Below are 16,960 nucleotides of genomic sequence, written 5' to 3' on the forward strand. Positions count from 1 at the left end.
CTTCTGTCTCCAACCTTTCATACCAGCCCGCCGAGCCTCCCCTCCGGGTGCACTACCCAGAAGTCTTACTAACAAGGCTCCGCCCTTGGCCTCATTTCAGCCTCAGTCTCTCTTGGTGTCTCATTGCAGGCTCATCCTCCACTCTTAATCAGTCCTGTGGTTCATGGTCCCTGAAGGAATGCCTAGTACTTCATGTCATCGAAGCCCTCCATGGCTCGAGCCGCATAGGACAGATCCGTTTAGCCCTCACCTGATGGGACGCAGCTGCAAAACGAATCCAGCCATCATCCAAGGAGACGATGAACTCTCCCTTTTGAAGCTGCACATTCACTTGGCCACCTCCAAACAAGACCAGCGGGTACACGGACACCATGCTGCAGTCTCGGATGAACACCCGGCTGGTTTTGATCTTCTCATGGTACAGCAGGTAGGGGCTGTCAAAGTGTCTGACCTGGAGCATAAAACCTCAGATGATGACAGTGATGTCACTGGCAAAATGAGGGGACCCCCGCCAGCCCCATGGACTTAAATACCACCTGTCAGTGACTCAGCTGGACCTTTCCCGAGCTCCAGACTTGTACATGCAACCACCTACCTGACATTGCCACTGGATATCTAAGCATGTCAAACTTATGTGCAAAGGAAATCTTGACTTTTACCCTCTGTGCAGGGTTAACCATCTCACTAAATGATGCTGCCATTCACCTGCGTGCTCAAGCCCCGAATTTAGGAGCCATCCTTGATCGTTCTTTTCCCCTCACTCCCTCTGCATCACCACTAAGTCCTCTCGCTCTATTTTCAAAACACATAATGATGGACTCATTCTCACCGCTCCTCCAGCCTCCCACTTGTACAAACCACCACTGTCTCGTAGGGAGGACTGCAGTGGCTTCCTAAGTGTTTGCCCTGCCTCTCTTTTTGCATCTTACAGTTTCTTTTCCGTACAGCAACCACAGAGATTTTTTAGAAATATGAATCCAGTTAGGGCCCAAAATCCTCCAATGATTTCCCAAAGACAAAGTCTCAAAACCTTCCCATGGCTGACAAAGCCCTTCCTGACCTGAATGCCGGCCGCTTGTCCCATGCACCCTCCCCTTGCCCCTAGTGGTCCTGCTCCACTTGCACCAGCTGCCTTCTCAAATTTCCTGGAGCACACCAAACGTGCACCCCTCTGTGGTCTTCACACTTACTTCCTCTGCTGGGATGTTCTCTCTTTAGATATCCGCATGGCTTGCCCTTCACCACGTTCAGGATTTTGCTCCTCATACAGTTCTTCCCTGACCATTTTCCGTAAAACAGGCCCCCTCCCCTGTCTCCCTCAATCTCTTTTATTTTTCTTCGTAACATTTGTTACCAAGCTGAGACTGTTTCCTTGGCTCCTGCCTGTCTTCCCCACGGGAATGTGTGCGCCCTGAGGGCAGAGACCTCGTCTGGCTACTGCCTCCCAGATGTACAACAGCACCTGGCCCAGAGGAGGTGCTGTGGACACTGACTGGATGCACCAATGATCTGCGTCCATTGTGTGAGTGTCAGCACACTCAGAACAGGGGGAGTGGAGCACAATTGGGCCTCTGGTTCCTAAACACATGCACTTGAGAGGGCAGATGACCCCGGGGTCCTCAACCTTCTGAGCTTAATGAAGGAGCTCCTCTCCGTGCTTTGCTGACACTTGACTGAGTGGTTTCAGGGGGCTGACCAGCCCGAATGCTTCACAGTCTTCCATTCTCCTTTCCTCCTTTTCTCCTAAAAGCTTTATCAAGCATCTGCTTTTGGCTAGGCATCATGCTAGATATCAAGACTGTACAGTGAATACAGTTCCTATCTTTAGGAACCTCATAGTTCTGTGAGGGAGACATACCACAAACCATAAAGACGTACCATAAGACATACCATAAACCGCCAAGTAACATGAAAAGCACAACGGTGGACTGGACAAATGCAGGCTACGTGGTGGTGGGACAGAAGTGAGGAGCAAGTCAGATGGAGGAGGACACTGGGGGTATGGTGTTTAATGGAAACCCGGAGGGTGAGTAGGAGCTTGCTGGGGAATGAGAATGTTATTCCAGGCACGGGGAACAGTGTGTGCCCTGTGCCACGGCCTTTGGGGACACTGCTGGTACTCTCGCACCGTCGGAGCACACAGCCTGACAGAGGGACAGAGTTGAGGGGACGTGGCACAGGAAGGGGCCAGGTGTGAAAGATCGTATGAGAGTCTGCAGATGCCAGACGTGAAGAATGATAAGCAAGGGGAGGACCTGATCAAATGTATGTTTTGTAAAGAGAATGCTGGCAGCTGTAGTGTAAAAGGTGGGAGAGAGAAAACGCATCAGAAGGCGGAACAATACTTCAGGCACAAGAGAGAGGTTTGAGGTCTGACCTGGGAAAAGGGCAGTGGGGATGGGAGGAGCACGCAATTCTGAGACATGGCAGCAAGTGGAACTGTAGGGACCTGGTCACTGGCTGGACTGGAGCAAGGACAAAGGGAGCAGGGTCTCTGTTGCTCCTGGGTTCCGACGTGGATCGTGCCAGTCCAGGACAGGGAACACAGAAAGAGAAGAGTGAACCGGGAGACAATGAGTTTGATTTTTCAGCTTTTGAGTGTGGGATGACCAGAAGGCATCCAGCTCAGAGAAACCCCAGGACTGGAGCGAGAGATCTGGGGGGTCGGTGGCAGCACGCAGGTTGCAGCCGGAACGTGATGCTGTGGTCTGGCTGTTCAGGAAGAGTTTGTATCCCATGGTGAGAAAATAAGGACTAAGGACAGAATCTCATTTCAGAGCAAAGGAAGAGAAACTAGCAAAGGAGATACAGGAGAATGATGAGAGAAATCGAGGAGGGTAATCAGAGAGACAGAAGAAAGTGATTTTGTAGAGGCAAAAAACATCAAAGATAGCTTTAAGAGGGAGGTCAGCCATGTCAAATACTACGTGAGAGTCAAATGTGATGAGAAGCAGGGAATGAATGTTCACTGGATGTGACAACTCTGAGGTTCTCGTGACTTCTGAGAAGTTCGGTGGAGTGGTGGGGGCAGAGGCCAGCTGGCAGTAGGCTGAAGGAGGAATGAGAGCCGAGTGCGTGGGATCAGCTAGTATAGGTCACTGCCTCTCAAGGCACAGGTTCTGTGATGCCAAGAAAAATTTTATGAATTGACTGAGAAGTCCAAATCGACGTCACAAAACAGTCACAGGGAGGTACTACATAAGAAATATCGTTAACACTATTGTAATAACTACATATGGGCCCAGGTGGGTAGGGAAAATATCAGGGTGAACACTTTGTAAAGTATATGATTGTCTAACTACTATATGTTGCACACCTGAAACTAATATGAAATAATACTGAATGTCAGCTGTAATCAAACATTTTTTAGGCCCTGGCTGGCACAGCTCAGTGGATTGAGTGCAGGCCTGTGAACCACACGATTACAGTTCGATTCCCAGTCGGGGCACATGCCGGGGTTGCAGGCCAGTTCCCAGCAGGGGACACATGACAGGCAACCACACATTGATACTTCTCTCCTTCTCTCCTTCCCTTCCCCTCCAAAAGATAAATAAATAAAATCTTAAAATTTTTTTTAAATTAAAAAAAAACAAACAATTTTACATCTGAAAGCAGCTTGAACATTTTTTTGTATCCAGCAGAATCTTCTTTAAATGGAAAGTCTTTCTGGAAACAGCCCAATATCTAGTCTGTTCATGCTTACTCAACCTCTCCCAGGCCAGTGGTGCTGCTGGCGACAACAAGTGACAGAACAGGGTCTGGCTGATTTTACGGGACACGTTTCTCACCTCACCTGCCATATGTAAAGCATAAGTACACCCGCCGTTCTCACCTGATAGTTCACTGAAGAAGGGTGAATGTGCACATATCCATCGTTCTTGGCAACAAACTTCAGCTCATCCGATTTGGGCTGCATTCTGACAGCCCCGGTACTGGTCTTCTGAAATTTACCTTCTGGGCTTTTCACCTAAACAACAGGTGTTTGTAAAAACAGATGAAAATACGCATATTTCCACTGAAGGATGTGTTCCGCAGCACAAAACCAGTCCCGTATGAATGCCTTTGCTGTTTCCTCAAATTCTAAGGTGACAAGGGACTGGATTAAAGCGCAGGTAAAAGCCTTAAAAGGGGGTTTGCAGAAGAGGGGCACAGGTGGTCCCATGGAAAAGCACTGACTTGTTTGACTTTGTTTGTATCTAATTTTAGTCCAGGGTAGAGGGCATAAGAGAAAATGTAGTAGAATCCAGTTTCTATCTAACACAGAAAGTTAGTTGTACACAGATCGGCTGAGAAAGTGACATACATGTCCATTTTAATTCTTGGAATGTCATAGTATGTTAGAAGGATTAATGGAGCAACCCATTTTATACAATAAATGTTCTTTTTTAAAAAAAATTTAAATATTTTATTTATTTTTATTTATCTTTAGAGGGGAAGGGAAGGAGAGAGGGAGAGAAATATCAATGTATGGTTGCCTCTCGTGTGTCCCCTGCCGGGAACTGGCCTGCAACCCAGGCATGTGCCCTGACTGGGAATCGAACCGCGATCGTGTGGTTCGCAGGCCCGCGTTCAATCCACTGAGCTACACCAGCCAGGGCTAAATGTTCTTGAACAATGTATCTAAACAGATTTAAGGGATTAAAGCATTAGAAAAAGCACACTCACTTTAAAAGGCTCTGTGTGTGTTTGTGTGAGTGTCTTTATGATGATTAGTGTGTATGAATTAACTTATATCCGTTGGCTACAAATCAAACAAGTTGTGGGAGAATACAGGAAAAATGTTTTGTTACCTGCACTACATTTGGATACAGAGCAGCGCACAGCATTGCTGATATCAGCTTGTGGTTCTCAGCATTGGAATTTGCCTGTAAGAGAAGTGCAGCATTAATTTTGTAGGTAATGTGGCTACTTCTGTCTGTGCCCTGGAATTTACCATCATACTTCATTTGTTTTCTATCTTGAAACAAACAAAAATATTTAACTTCTATCCCTGTGCTAGAAAAATTACTTTTTCTCAGTGAAAAATAAATCTGTTAGAACACATTTATACAGGACCCACTCCAAGAAGCCACAGTAACTCTTTCCAGATTTCTACAAAGCAGTTTCGAAGTCAGTGTTCTTAAGGATGACCAGAGGGGACACATTCTGGTTCATGAGATGTTCACGATTTCCAGAAAGGACTAACTTCACATAGAACGGAGTGGCAGCAGGTTCATCTTGAAGAGGTATGCTTCCTAAGTTCAGTGGTCCCCAACCTTTTGGCACCAGGGACCAGTTTCACGGAAGATAATTTTTCCATAGACTTGTGAGGGGAGGGTGGCTTCATAGCCTGCCACCAGATGCAGCTTAATTGTCACTTGCCACTCATTGACAGGGTTTTGATATGAGTCTGCAATGGATTTATTATGGTCTTTGTGCAGTCCAGCTGCTCTGCTGCTGCTGATCTGTACTTGCACGCGCTCCCCGGTGCTAGCAGCATCACTGCCTCAGCTCCACCTCCGATCATCAGGCCCCTCATAACGAGTACGTAACCCAGATGCCTGGAACGGGCAATTCACAGTAGGGTTCATGCTCCTCTGAGAACCTAATGCTGCTGCTGATCAGCCAGGAGGCAGAGCTCAGGCGGTGATGCGAGCTGTGGGGAGCAGCTGTAAATACAGATCAAGCCTTGCTGGCGCTCACCTCCTGCTCTGCAACCTGGTTCCTAACAGGTCACGGACAGGTACCAGTCTGTGGCCCAGGGGGTTGGGAACCGGGCCCTACAATAGTTATAGAAATGACTATCCTTGGTTGTGAAAAGTCTGGTCTGATTAAGACATTGTTGGAAAGTCTACTCTACCTCCTATGGACTTAATCAAGAACTAATGTGCAATTTAAAAAACGAAAACAGTAGCAACAACTAACAGAAAAACTCTTCTGCTTTTGAGTATTAGCTGACACTTATTTGTGGGAAGAGGAAAACCAAGAATGCCATAGACCCATTGCTTAGAGGGCTTGCGTGAAGGATGCCTATAAGTGTTCCTGAGTTAAAATACTATTCATGTGCTAATTAAGAAAAATAAGAACTAATTACACACTCTTTACCTCTTCTCCGGTGGCTTCCAGGATGCCATCTCCTGCTAGGGCCCTTTTTTCTATCTCCCTGGCTCTGAGTCCCTCCTTCGCAAAGCCTATATCTGACAACAGTTCAGTGAACTGTCGTTTGAGGCTGGCCATTTCCTGAAAGAAGTGGAAGAAATCTTTAAGCAAAGGCACCGACATATCAAAGGTAATACAGACGGTCTTACGATGATGAATGAGGCCAAAATGCTCTCCTTCAGTGGACAGAAATGAGGCTCATGTGGGTTCATCAAACAGGCCCTTTCCAAAAAGGCAGTTGACCTGTGTGCAAACCCGCAGAGGGTGAAAGTTACACAGAAATTCACAAACACAAAAAAACTCAACGATCATTTAATTACCTGTAGACTGCATTTCTAAAATCATGTTCATTGGATTTTGGGTAGGTCTGATTCTCCTCAAAATTCTTAGGACAACAAAGAAATGTATTCTACTTTGGAGCCCCGACTCCAGGCGCTGAGACCCTGTGTAGTTTTTCCTGCCTGCATCTCTGCTTGGGTCCCCTGAGCACCTCAGCTGAGCCCACAGTGGTCAGTTCTGCATTCATACTGCAGGACATCCGCCCAAGAAGCTCCCTCTTTCTCTCACCTTGAGGTCTCGCTGGCTCACATCTTTCCCTAGAAATAGGGACATTATTAAGTGGTTTAGAGTCAGACAGCCCTTTTTGTAGCTGAGCACAAGAATAAGAAAGAAAAGCCCAAACCTCTTTCTCTTCTGGCTACTGTGCAAATATAGGCTGTATATCAGACAATAGACAAGGAGATAAAGAAATCAAAGGGAATGAAAGGTAAGCCATACTATTCTGTGTTTTGATGACAATTTAAGTATTTCCTTGGCATGGCTCAAGTACATATGGATAACATGGCAAAATACTACTAGGAGTTAAATATAGCATGAATAAATATATGCTTTTAACTGACATCTGGATAAGAATACTATAATCTAAGCTAGAGTTTAGTGAGTAGTGGGAACTCTGATGGACCTCAGAGAGCACGGCAAAATCTACATATATCCTGAAGAAAAAGAAATAAATTTAGTGAACAATATAATTTAAAATAAAGATAATTTGATACTTAAAAATCCTTTAAAAAAGATTTTATTTATTCTCAGAGAGGGGGGAAGGGAGGAAGAAAGAGAGAGGCAGAAACATCAGTGTGTGGTTGCCTCTTGCACGCCCCTACTGGGGATTTGGCCCACAACCCAGGCATGTGCCCTGACTGGGGATCGAACTGGTGATATTTTGGTTTGTAGGCCAGTGCTCAATCCACTGAGCCACACCAACCAGGGCTCTACTTACAAATCTTAATGGCTTGAGGAAACATTTATTATTGCATTTCACATATAAAACACCCTTTAGATTAGTGGTTTTCAATACTTCCTACATACTTGAATCATTTGTTCAAACCAGCAACAGTGCCCATAACAGATACCAAGGCCCCACCCCCAGAGACCCAAATGTAAGTGGCAGGAGATGGAACCTGGGCATCTTTACTTTTTCAAAGCCCCTCAGGTGAATCTAATTGCAGCCAGGATTGAAAACTTACTACTTTCAATGTACTTAGAATAATGCTGGAGCCTTTGTCTCTACTGAGAATATCTAAAGGCAGAGGAGGCTGAAGATAATACTGGAATGCGTGCACTCAGTCAATGAATCTTTACTGGGCATCAACCGTGTGCGGGCACTGTTCCGGGTACTGGGAACCCAGTACTGAACAGGGCAGGAAAGGTCTCAGCCCTCCTGGGGCTCCTGGGACCGAGAGATTCATCAATAATGTCAGATCCTCCTAAGTACTAGGAACATTAACTTTGTGTTCTACTCCAGGGCAGTTTTTAATACGAAAGTAAACTCCTGCCCCCTCCTAAGCCTCAGACTTTTCAAGTAAAACAGATGCTTTGCCAAGATGTGCACCATCGCTGTCTCGCCTCTTCTCCCACTCAGGAAGGGGTCCCAGGACACTGTCACAACAGAGGACACAGCCCTGTGGGTTACAACACAGTGGGTGACAACCCTTCTCTTTCCTGTGTACTCACTATTGATATAGTAGCTTCAGACGAACATTTTTATATATATATAAAATCTGGTTCAGTGTTCATTCTGTGGTTTTGGGGACGGGATAAGGGATTAGGAGTGGTCAGAGACCATGTCGAGAATTTGCTGAAAGCTATGACTTTTTCCTTCTGGAATAAGGCACATGTGTAGATCATATGATTTTGTATACCATTTCAGAGGTTTACGGATCCGGGTGAAGAATGCCTGGTACAATTACTGAAAAACAACCCAGAAGAATAAAGTCAGTGCCGTTTGCTGCCTAGCACCATTGGCTGATCAGGCCTATGACCTTGTTAAACATGACTGCGGTTTACTCTTCTGCGCCCACATCCCCCAGACTGGAATGTACTGGAAATCAAGAACAGAACTGACTGACCTCACCCTACACCGCAGGCAGAAGATAACATCAGAACAAATTGCAGCCTCCTGTGACAACGCCCCCCACAGCCCAGGGGCCACACGAGAGCAACCCTCCCTCCTTTTTTGAATCCAACTGTAATCCAATAAAAGCTCAAAGCCCTGCCCCTCAATGCTGGTGGATCTCTCCACACCACACCCCCATGCCCCTCTCCTTTTCTGGGGAGTAAATGAAGACTTTGCTCGCTACACCTTCCTCTTTCTGTGAATTCTCTCACAGCCAGCAGCCACCCTAACAAAACTGACTTCCAGTTTTTCACAAAAATCCCTTCAGAGTGTCTATAGTCCCCTATCCTCCACATACGTGTGCATAAACATAGGTTCACTGAAAAGAGGAAAAATCAGTAAGTTAAAGGGTTAGCTCAGAAGGCCTGATGTCATACATAGTTCAGGAGTCTGTTTCACACAGCTGTTAAAGCTAAGAATATTCCAGAAATGACATTTTCAATGTCAAGGCAGGACAAGCAAGATGACGTTGCAACACGCTCTGCTGTACTGCTACAACAGAAAATGGATGAAAACCAAATGCCAGACAAAGGACTCACCTGAAGAACTCTTCCTGACAAGAAGTTCTGTCTGCAGTAATTGTAACTTGTACGCATACCTTCTCTCACACTTAGTTGCCATCCCTAAATTTTGGAGAAAATAAAAATGAACTTCCTCTGTGTTTAGCACCAACTCTGGAAATAAACCCCAGCTATTAGGTTACATACTTACCTTGTATGCTCGTAGGAGGGCCAGATAATCACTGTTCGCGAATGCAAATTCTAACTTCTTCTGGTTAGCTTCCTCTTTCTTATCCCAGGGAGACACCTAATAGGGAACACGGGGTTTGAAGGACACAACTGACCTCAGGTTTCACACGGCTTCCCAAGGCCGAGGCCAGGTGCCGTGTGGAACCAGGAGAACTCAGCGGGTGGCTGATTAACAGCAACCATGGTGGCCAAGGGCTAGCCACCACCTATTTGTCCTTGTGAGTCCCTGCCCAACCTAAATAAGCTCCACTGGGTCTTTTAGTTCCCCTCGGCAAGATGTCATCAAAGAGCCACTCCTAAAAGCTAGATCTAAAATTCTAACAATGCAGTATCTTTATTTTACAGACTCCCTTCTATAACCATAACTAATATTTTCTTCCTACTTTTTATAATGCTTACTGATCCTCCCTTCCCTACGAATTTGTAGAATTAGCTGAGAACTTACTTCTCAGTACTTCCACTCACATGCACCTGCACTGAAGACACCAGCATGAGCTACAGTAGCTCCTCATAAGAAGCCGAAACCAGGCCCTAGCTAAAACACTGCTGAAAATCACTTTACACCGACTGGTGCTTCCCTCTAGTTCTTGTATAAACACCTTCATAGCTAACACCTTCCTTTTTAGGAGGGCCAGTGGGAAAAGGATTACATTTGGGAGATTAACATATTATAACCCTGCAAAGGACAGGGGCTCAGTTTAGACTAAGGATGACATCAATATTTCTAATGAACAGCAATATTTCTAATATCTCTGTATTCCAATACAACAAAACAGTCAGTGAGAGGTTTATTTAGATGTTTGAGATGGAGGCCCTACTCACAACGATAGTGATCACTGATCCCTGAGCAAGTTACAACTCCTATTCCGGTCCTTGTTTCTGTCATTTATTGTTAAATGAAGGGGCTGAACTAAGATCTTGCAGGCCTATGTTGCTTACAAGTCCATGAAGTATAACATTAAAACTGAAGGAAATGGCTACATTTATTTGTTCCCCCATCTCCTGGAGGTCAGCCGCGGTGAAAATAAGGCAGAGGGAGGCGCTACCCACCAGGAACAGGATATCCATTCCCAAGTCCACGGAAAATACTCCCCAGGACAGATGATATGCTTGGTCATAATTCAAAGCTTAGTACATTTTGAAGGACTGAAATAATATAAAGTATGTTTTCTGTCCATAATAGAATGAAATAAGAATCAATTGTGGAAAAAATTGGGAAACGCATAATTACGTGGAAATTAAAGAACAAATGCCTAAATAACCAATGGGTCACAGAAGAACTAGAAAGGAAAATACTTACAATGAATGACAATGAAGATACAACGTACCAAAATTATGACATGTGGCTAAAGCAGTTCTTAGAGGAAAATTCCTAGCTATAAGTATCTATATTAGAAAAGAAAGATCTTGAATCAGTATCCTAACCTCCTACCTTAAGACACTAGACAAAGAAGAGCAAACTAAACCTAAACCAAACAGAATGAAATAAAACAGAGCAGAAATTAATAAAACAGAATAAAAAAATAATACAGGAAATCAATGATATCAAAAGCTGATTGTCTAGAAAGATCAGTACAATTGACAAACCTTTAGCTAACTTGACCAGAAAATAAAAAAAAGGCTCAAATTACTAGAATCAGAAATGAATCCTGGCTGGTGTGGCTCAGTGGACTGAGTGCTGGCCTGTGGACCAGGGGGTGCCACTCTGATTCCCAGTCGGGGCACATGCCCGGTTTGCTGGCCAGGTCCCTAGCAGGGGGCGTGTAAGAGGCAACCACACACTGATGTTTCTGTATTCCCTTTCCCTCTCTCTAAAAATAAATAAATAAAATCTTTAAAAAAGAAATGAAAGGGGTCGTTACTACCAACGTCTCAAATAAAAGGTCTGGTGACTGCTGGAGGGAGGGGAGTATAAGGGGACTAAATGGCAATGGAAAAAATATAATAAAGATGATATTTTTAAAAAGAAATAAAAGGTCTATAAAGGAAACTATGAATAACTATGTTAATGCATTAGATAACTTAGATGAAATGGACAAATGCCTAGAAAAATACAAACCATCAACACTAACTCAAAAAGAAATAGACAATCTGAAGAGACTTATAACAAGTGAAGAGACTGGATCGGCAATAAAAAATTGCTCACGAAGAAAAGCCTTGGTGGCCACACCACTGAATTCTACCAAACATTTAAAGAAGAATTAATACTGATTCCTCATAAATTCTTCAAAAAACAAAACAGACAGAAGAATGATTTTATGTGGGCAGTATTACTGATACCAAAGCCAGAAAAAGACATTATAAGAAAAAAGAAAACTACAGAGCAGCATCTATTCTAAATAGAGATATGAAAATCCTCAACAAAATAACAAAAGGACAAACTGGAGGACTCACACTTTCTGATTTCAAAACTAACTACAAAACTAGAGTAATCAAGACAGTGTGGTACTCAAAAGGATAAAATTGAGTCTAGAAATAAACCCATGTACCTGTGGTCCATTGATTTTTGACAAGCATGCTAAACCCATTCAACAGGGAAGGAACAGTCTTTTCAACAAACGGTGCTGGGATGACTGAACCACATGCAAAAGAATGAAGTTGGAATCTCACCTCACACCATATGCAACAATGAACTCAAAATGGACAAGTGACCATAATGTAAGAGTTAAAACTATCAAGTTCTAAGAAGAAAACAGAGGGATGAATCTTTACGCCTTTGAATTTGGGAATGGATTTCTGACTAAGGCAAGAAGCAATTAGATAAACTGGATTTTGTCAAAATTAAAAACTTTTGTGTTTCAAAGGATATATTAAGATTGTTAAAAAGGTAACCCACAGAATGAGAGAAAGTATTTGCAAATCATTTATCTGATAAGGGACTTGTATCCAGAATATATATTGAACTCCAACAACTCAATAATGAAAAAAAGAAATATCCCAATTAGAAAATGGGCAAAGGATCTGAGCAGATACTTCTTGAAAGATGAAATAGAAACGGACCATAAACAAATTAAAAGATCTTTAATATTGTTAGCCATGATGAAAATACAAGTGAAAACCATAAATTCACACCCCTTGTGATGGTTATAATAAAAAAGTCAGAGAATAACAAGTGTTGGCAAAGATGCAGAGAAACTGCAACCCTGATGAAAGGCTGATGGAATGTAATAATTTGCAGCTACTGGGAAAGGGTCTGGAAATTCCTCAGTAAGTTAAATGCAGATTTACCATTTAAGCCAGTAATTTCACTCTCAGGTGACCCATGGCAACTGAAAATATAGGTCCACATAAAAAGTGATATGTGAATGCTTACAGACATAGGTGGGAACAACTGTGAATGTCCATCAAGTACTGAATGCAAAAACAAAATATGGTATTATCCATAGAAAAGAATATTACTTGTTCATAAAAGGAATGAAGTACTGATAAATGCTGCAACAAAGATGAATCTTAAAGGCATTATGCAAAAACAAACAAAACAACACATAAACAAAAAAGCATTATGCTAAGTGAAAAAGCCAGTCACAATAGGCCACATATTATATGATTTCTTCAGCAGGAAATTCCAGAAGAGGCAAATCTATGAAGACAGAAAGTAGGCTGGTGGTTGCCCAGGCCTGGTGTGGATAGGGGGATGGGAAGGGGGCTGGGGAGTAATAGCTATGGGGTCTCTGTATGAGCTGACAAAACATTCTGAAACTGACTATGGTGATGACTGCACAGTACTAAAAACTACTGAATTACACACTTTGGATGAATTATATTTCAATAAAACTGTTTTAAAAAAACCAGTCCACTGTATTTTATTGCCTGTTAAAATCTTGCAGGGCACCTTTTACTTGGTTGCATTTTTTTATTTTTCTATAAAGAGAAAGTATAGTAGATATAATAAAAAACATAATCAAGTTAGATTATTTTAATAAGCTGGATCTCCAGTTCTCAATCTTTATTTGGGCCATGAATTTATTTGAGGATCAGATAAAAGTTAGAGACACTATCCCCCGAAAAATTCACATAGAATATATGAGAACATTTTTAATGGCTCACATAACCCTGTAGCCCCAGGGTCCCATAGAGACCAATGGCCTCCAGTTTAGATGAGTGTTGTTTACTTACAAAAGGAGACTTAAAAGCCAAACTGGCAGCAATGGTGAGAGCAGGATCCAAACAGCGGAAGATAGAGCCAAACAGCATCAGTTTGCCGATTCTCACATCCACGGGCAGAGAGGCCAAGTGATACCCCAGGGGGGTCAGTTTCTCATCAGGAGTTAATGCTCCCAAGTCTCGTAATCGTATTTTTGAGGCGCGAAGAGAATCAGGATGTGGCGGTTCAATGAGCCGAGAGAACACAGACTGGAGCGTATGTGTGCTAAACATCTCTAAAATTTTAATTCTGGAAAGAAAAATAATTTATCAATTTTATTTGTGGTGGGATCACACCAAGGAGTAAGCTTCTTTCTTGAATGAAAAATAATTTATAATTTTCTAGATACATACTTTCATAAACCAAACAAAAATTTTAAACCAAAATAAACAAAATTTTTAAATCTCTTATGCCTTCTTTTATTCCAGCAGTAAATTGCAGAAAGACTTTCAGGTCCTGAAACTTACTGAGACTCAGAATAAAACCCTCTCTATAAATTTTCAAATGCTTCTTTCCATACAGTGGGATCAAATCAGGAAATAAATCTACTGACTCTCTCTCCAACATCTGAAATTGCACAGCAATTGTTTAGAAAATCAATTGTGTCCTGCCTTTTGACACCTCTTGAAAAGCCATTATTTGTTTTCAGAAGAGGAAAATCTGATATGTATAAAACTTATTTCACTTGTACAGGGGTGGGCAAAAGCAGGTTTACAGTTGTGAGTATATGAATCAGTTTATTTTTGTATTATTATTGAACTTCCCTATTTTTATTATTTCCACACAAGCAACTATAAATTATATGTACTTTTGCCAACCCCTGTATGTCCTTTTTAAACTGTGAACCCATAAACATACAATTTTACATATTTACTAATATGTACATATTTGATATCTAGTTTTTTCCACTTAAATCATGTAGATGTTTCACTTTAACACATGCCCTGATAGTAATCCAATTACTTAAATTTTGAATGACCAAAAAAAACCCGAAAAGAACCATGTTGGCCTATATAATTTACCTATTTCCCCACTGTTGTATTTGAGTTGTTTTTAAATCATATATGCTACATTAGATTACATTTCTCCTTCTCTCATCCTCTCTAAAGGGTCAGTCGACGTCCAAAGCTCTCTCAAATCCCCCCTCCACCCTTCATTTGCTCTGCTACCACCTGAGTCCAGAGCACCTGCTTGCCCAGTTTCTTAAGACCTGACCACGAACACTTGAAAATGGACTGTCTTGTATCTGACAGTACCCCTCGTGCTTAGCCCAAGCCCTGGAAACTAATGCTCTCAAAAATAAATCTGCTGGATAAAAGAAGAACTGTAACATCTTTGCATAAGTAACTTTTTTTCCTTCGTGTTATTATTTTACAGGTACATTCCCTCAAAGTGATGCCTGAGTCAAAGGGCATGCACAGTTTTAGAATCATAGTATAATACCAAGCAGATTTTCAGGAAGGCTGAACCATAGGTTGCTCAGCTTCAATGACACTGAATTTGATCATTCATTTATTAAATTCCATTTTATCATATTCATTTTTACTTGCTCACTGTAAGTAGTGGTGTCTTCAAGTAGTTTTTGTTTACTTTGCTCTGATAATGAGGCTACAGATTTTTCCCTGTGACGACTTAATATTGGTGGCACCTCTAACTTATTTCTTGATAAGTTAGAATACTTTTATGACTTACAAATGTATACTTACACTCTATTTTAGGGTTATCCTCTCCAATGTAAGGGATCTTTATGTGCAGAAAGTTAGAGGAACAGTAAAGGCAAAACTGAAAAGCTCTTTCTTTGTCCACTTAAAAAAAGGATTTATTTACTTTTAAAGAGAGGAGAAGGGAAGGAGAAAGAGAGGGAGAGAAACATTGATGTGAGAGAGAAATATTCATCAGTTGCCTCTCGTATGTGCCCCAGCCAGGGACTGAACCTGCAACCCAGGCACATGCCCTGAATGGGAAATTGAACCAGGGACCCTTCGCCTTGCAGGAGGATGCCCAGCCCACTGAGCCACACTGGTCAGGGCTCTCTGTACACTTTCAGAAAACTGTCTCTTACTAAGAAAAAGCACACGTGGATGTACCTCAGACAGAGCTGTTCCAATGGCACCCTCTGGATTTCCGGCAGCTGCTGCTTTAAAAGCTGGTGATGGAAGTGATGGCTAGTGAATAAATGGAAGCAGACCCCAGACGCAACACGACCTGCTCGGCCTTTTCTTTGCAGAGCATTGGCTTGAGAGACAAACGTGTCCTCTAGACTTTCCATCCCTTTGCTGGCATCATATCTACAAAGAAAAAGAAAATGTAAAAAAGTTAATTTTCGAAAAACATGGTCAAGAGTCTATTTAGCATGGACAGCCTAGAGGAACCAGCTGAGATGGATACAGGGTCCTCTGTGTTCTGAGACAGCTGAGTTCCTGGTGGGAGCATAGTGCTAATTTAAATGGCATCAAATGCCACTATATACAGTTTCTTTAACTTTCAAAAAATTCTTTCTCATGTTAATTTATTTCTGACAAATAAAACTTATATGTGTTTAAGGTATACCATGTGATGTTTTGACATATGTAGACACTGTGAAATGATTACCAATACCAAACTAATTAACACATATCAACTCTTTCATTCAAGCACATGCAAAGCACATAAAAAAAGGAGAGGAAAACTAGTTAATTACTTCCAAGATAGAACTTTAAACTTTCTATCCCTGTTTGACTTTAAGATTATGGCCCAGCTATACACTCACTCATATAACCACGTAGTTTTTATGCAGTACTTTTTAAAACAGCAATCCATGTGGTTTAACAGCATTAGCTATTAAGAGCTGTTTCACTCTAATTAAGGCATCTTTAGCCCCTCCCTTATATCGCCCAAAGAGAATACCTCTTTTCTTTCATTTTCCCAGAATCAATGACATAGACAACATCATCGATGGTTATGGAGGTTTCAGCAATGTTGGTGGAGATTATTATCTTAGTCACACCTGCGGGAGGCTTTATAAACACAGCCTGCTGCTCTTCACTGGACAAAGACGAATGGAGGGGGTGAACAACACATCTGAAAGGCAACCGACGCACATTAGTGTTCGAGCACGAAGCGCTGAAACTGGATTCTAGTGGGTGAGTTCCTTCCTCGTCACCGATCACACCCAGTATCAGCAGCTTCCCCATCCTCAGGGCCCAGCTCTTCTGAGTGGGAAGGTTCTTTCTGATTCTACAAAGTACTTACTCAGGTCTGTGAACTAAAAACCTTGCATCAACTTGGGAACACGGGAGTGCAGCTGAGTAGTAAATAATCGAGAGGACGACACTAGCTGACATTCTACAAGTAGCGGGATGAGAACACACTAACCAGCAAAGAACCCTGTGCTGCCTACCTTCAAATCCAGAGAAAGAGAGGCAGAGACAGTAATGCACACTAAGAAATGTCATTCTTATATTTCGAGGGAGTGTTCATCTATCAAGTACTTGTTCT

General features: G+C 42.4%; 1 protein-coding gene across 5 annotated transcripts in view; it reads right to left on the reverse strand.

The window, feature by feature from the left end:
* The window catches only part of DHX57 (DExH-box helicase 57), a 55,769-nt gene that overhangs the window by 3,288 nt on the left and 35,521 nt on the right, over positions 1-16,960 (reverse strand). For all 5 annotated transcript variants that reach the window (XM_037066886.1, XM_037066885.1, XM_037066888.1 and 2 more), the window contains exons 15-23: positions 16,370-16,543; positions 15,571-15,771; positions 13,456-13,732; positions 9,302-9,397; positions 9,130-9,213; positions 6,085-6,219; positions 4,791-4,865; positions 3,833-3,967; positions 251-451 (exon numbers count right to left, since the gene is read on the reverse strand). In XM_037066886.1, coding sequence (XP_036922781.1) covers positions 251-451; positions 3,833-3,967; positions 4,791-4,865; positions 6,085-6,219; positions 9,130-9,213; positions 9,302-9,397; positions 13,456-13,732; positions 15,571-15,771; positions 16,370-16,543 — 1,378 coding nt within the window. The remainder of the gene's footprint in view (positions 1-250; positions 452-3,832; positions 3,968-4,790; positions 4,866-6,084; positions 6,220-9,129; positions 9,214-9,301; positions 9,398-13,455; positions 13,733-15,570; positions 15,772-16,369; positions 16,544-16,960) is intronic.

The sequence above is a fragment of the Sturnira hondurensis genome, unplaced genomic scaffold (genome assembly GCF_014824575.4).
Source record: "Sturnira hondurensis isolate 20B ecotype Veracruz unplaced genomic scaffold, ASM1482457v3 Scaffold0016663, whole genome shotgun sequence".
NCBI classification, from domain to species: Eukaryota; Metazoa; Chordata; class Mammalia; order Chiroptera; family Phyllostomidae; genus Sturnira; species Sturnira hondurensis.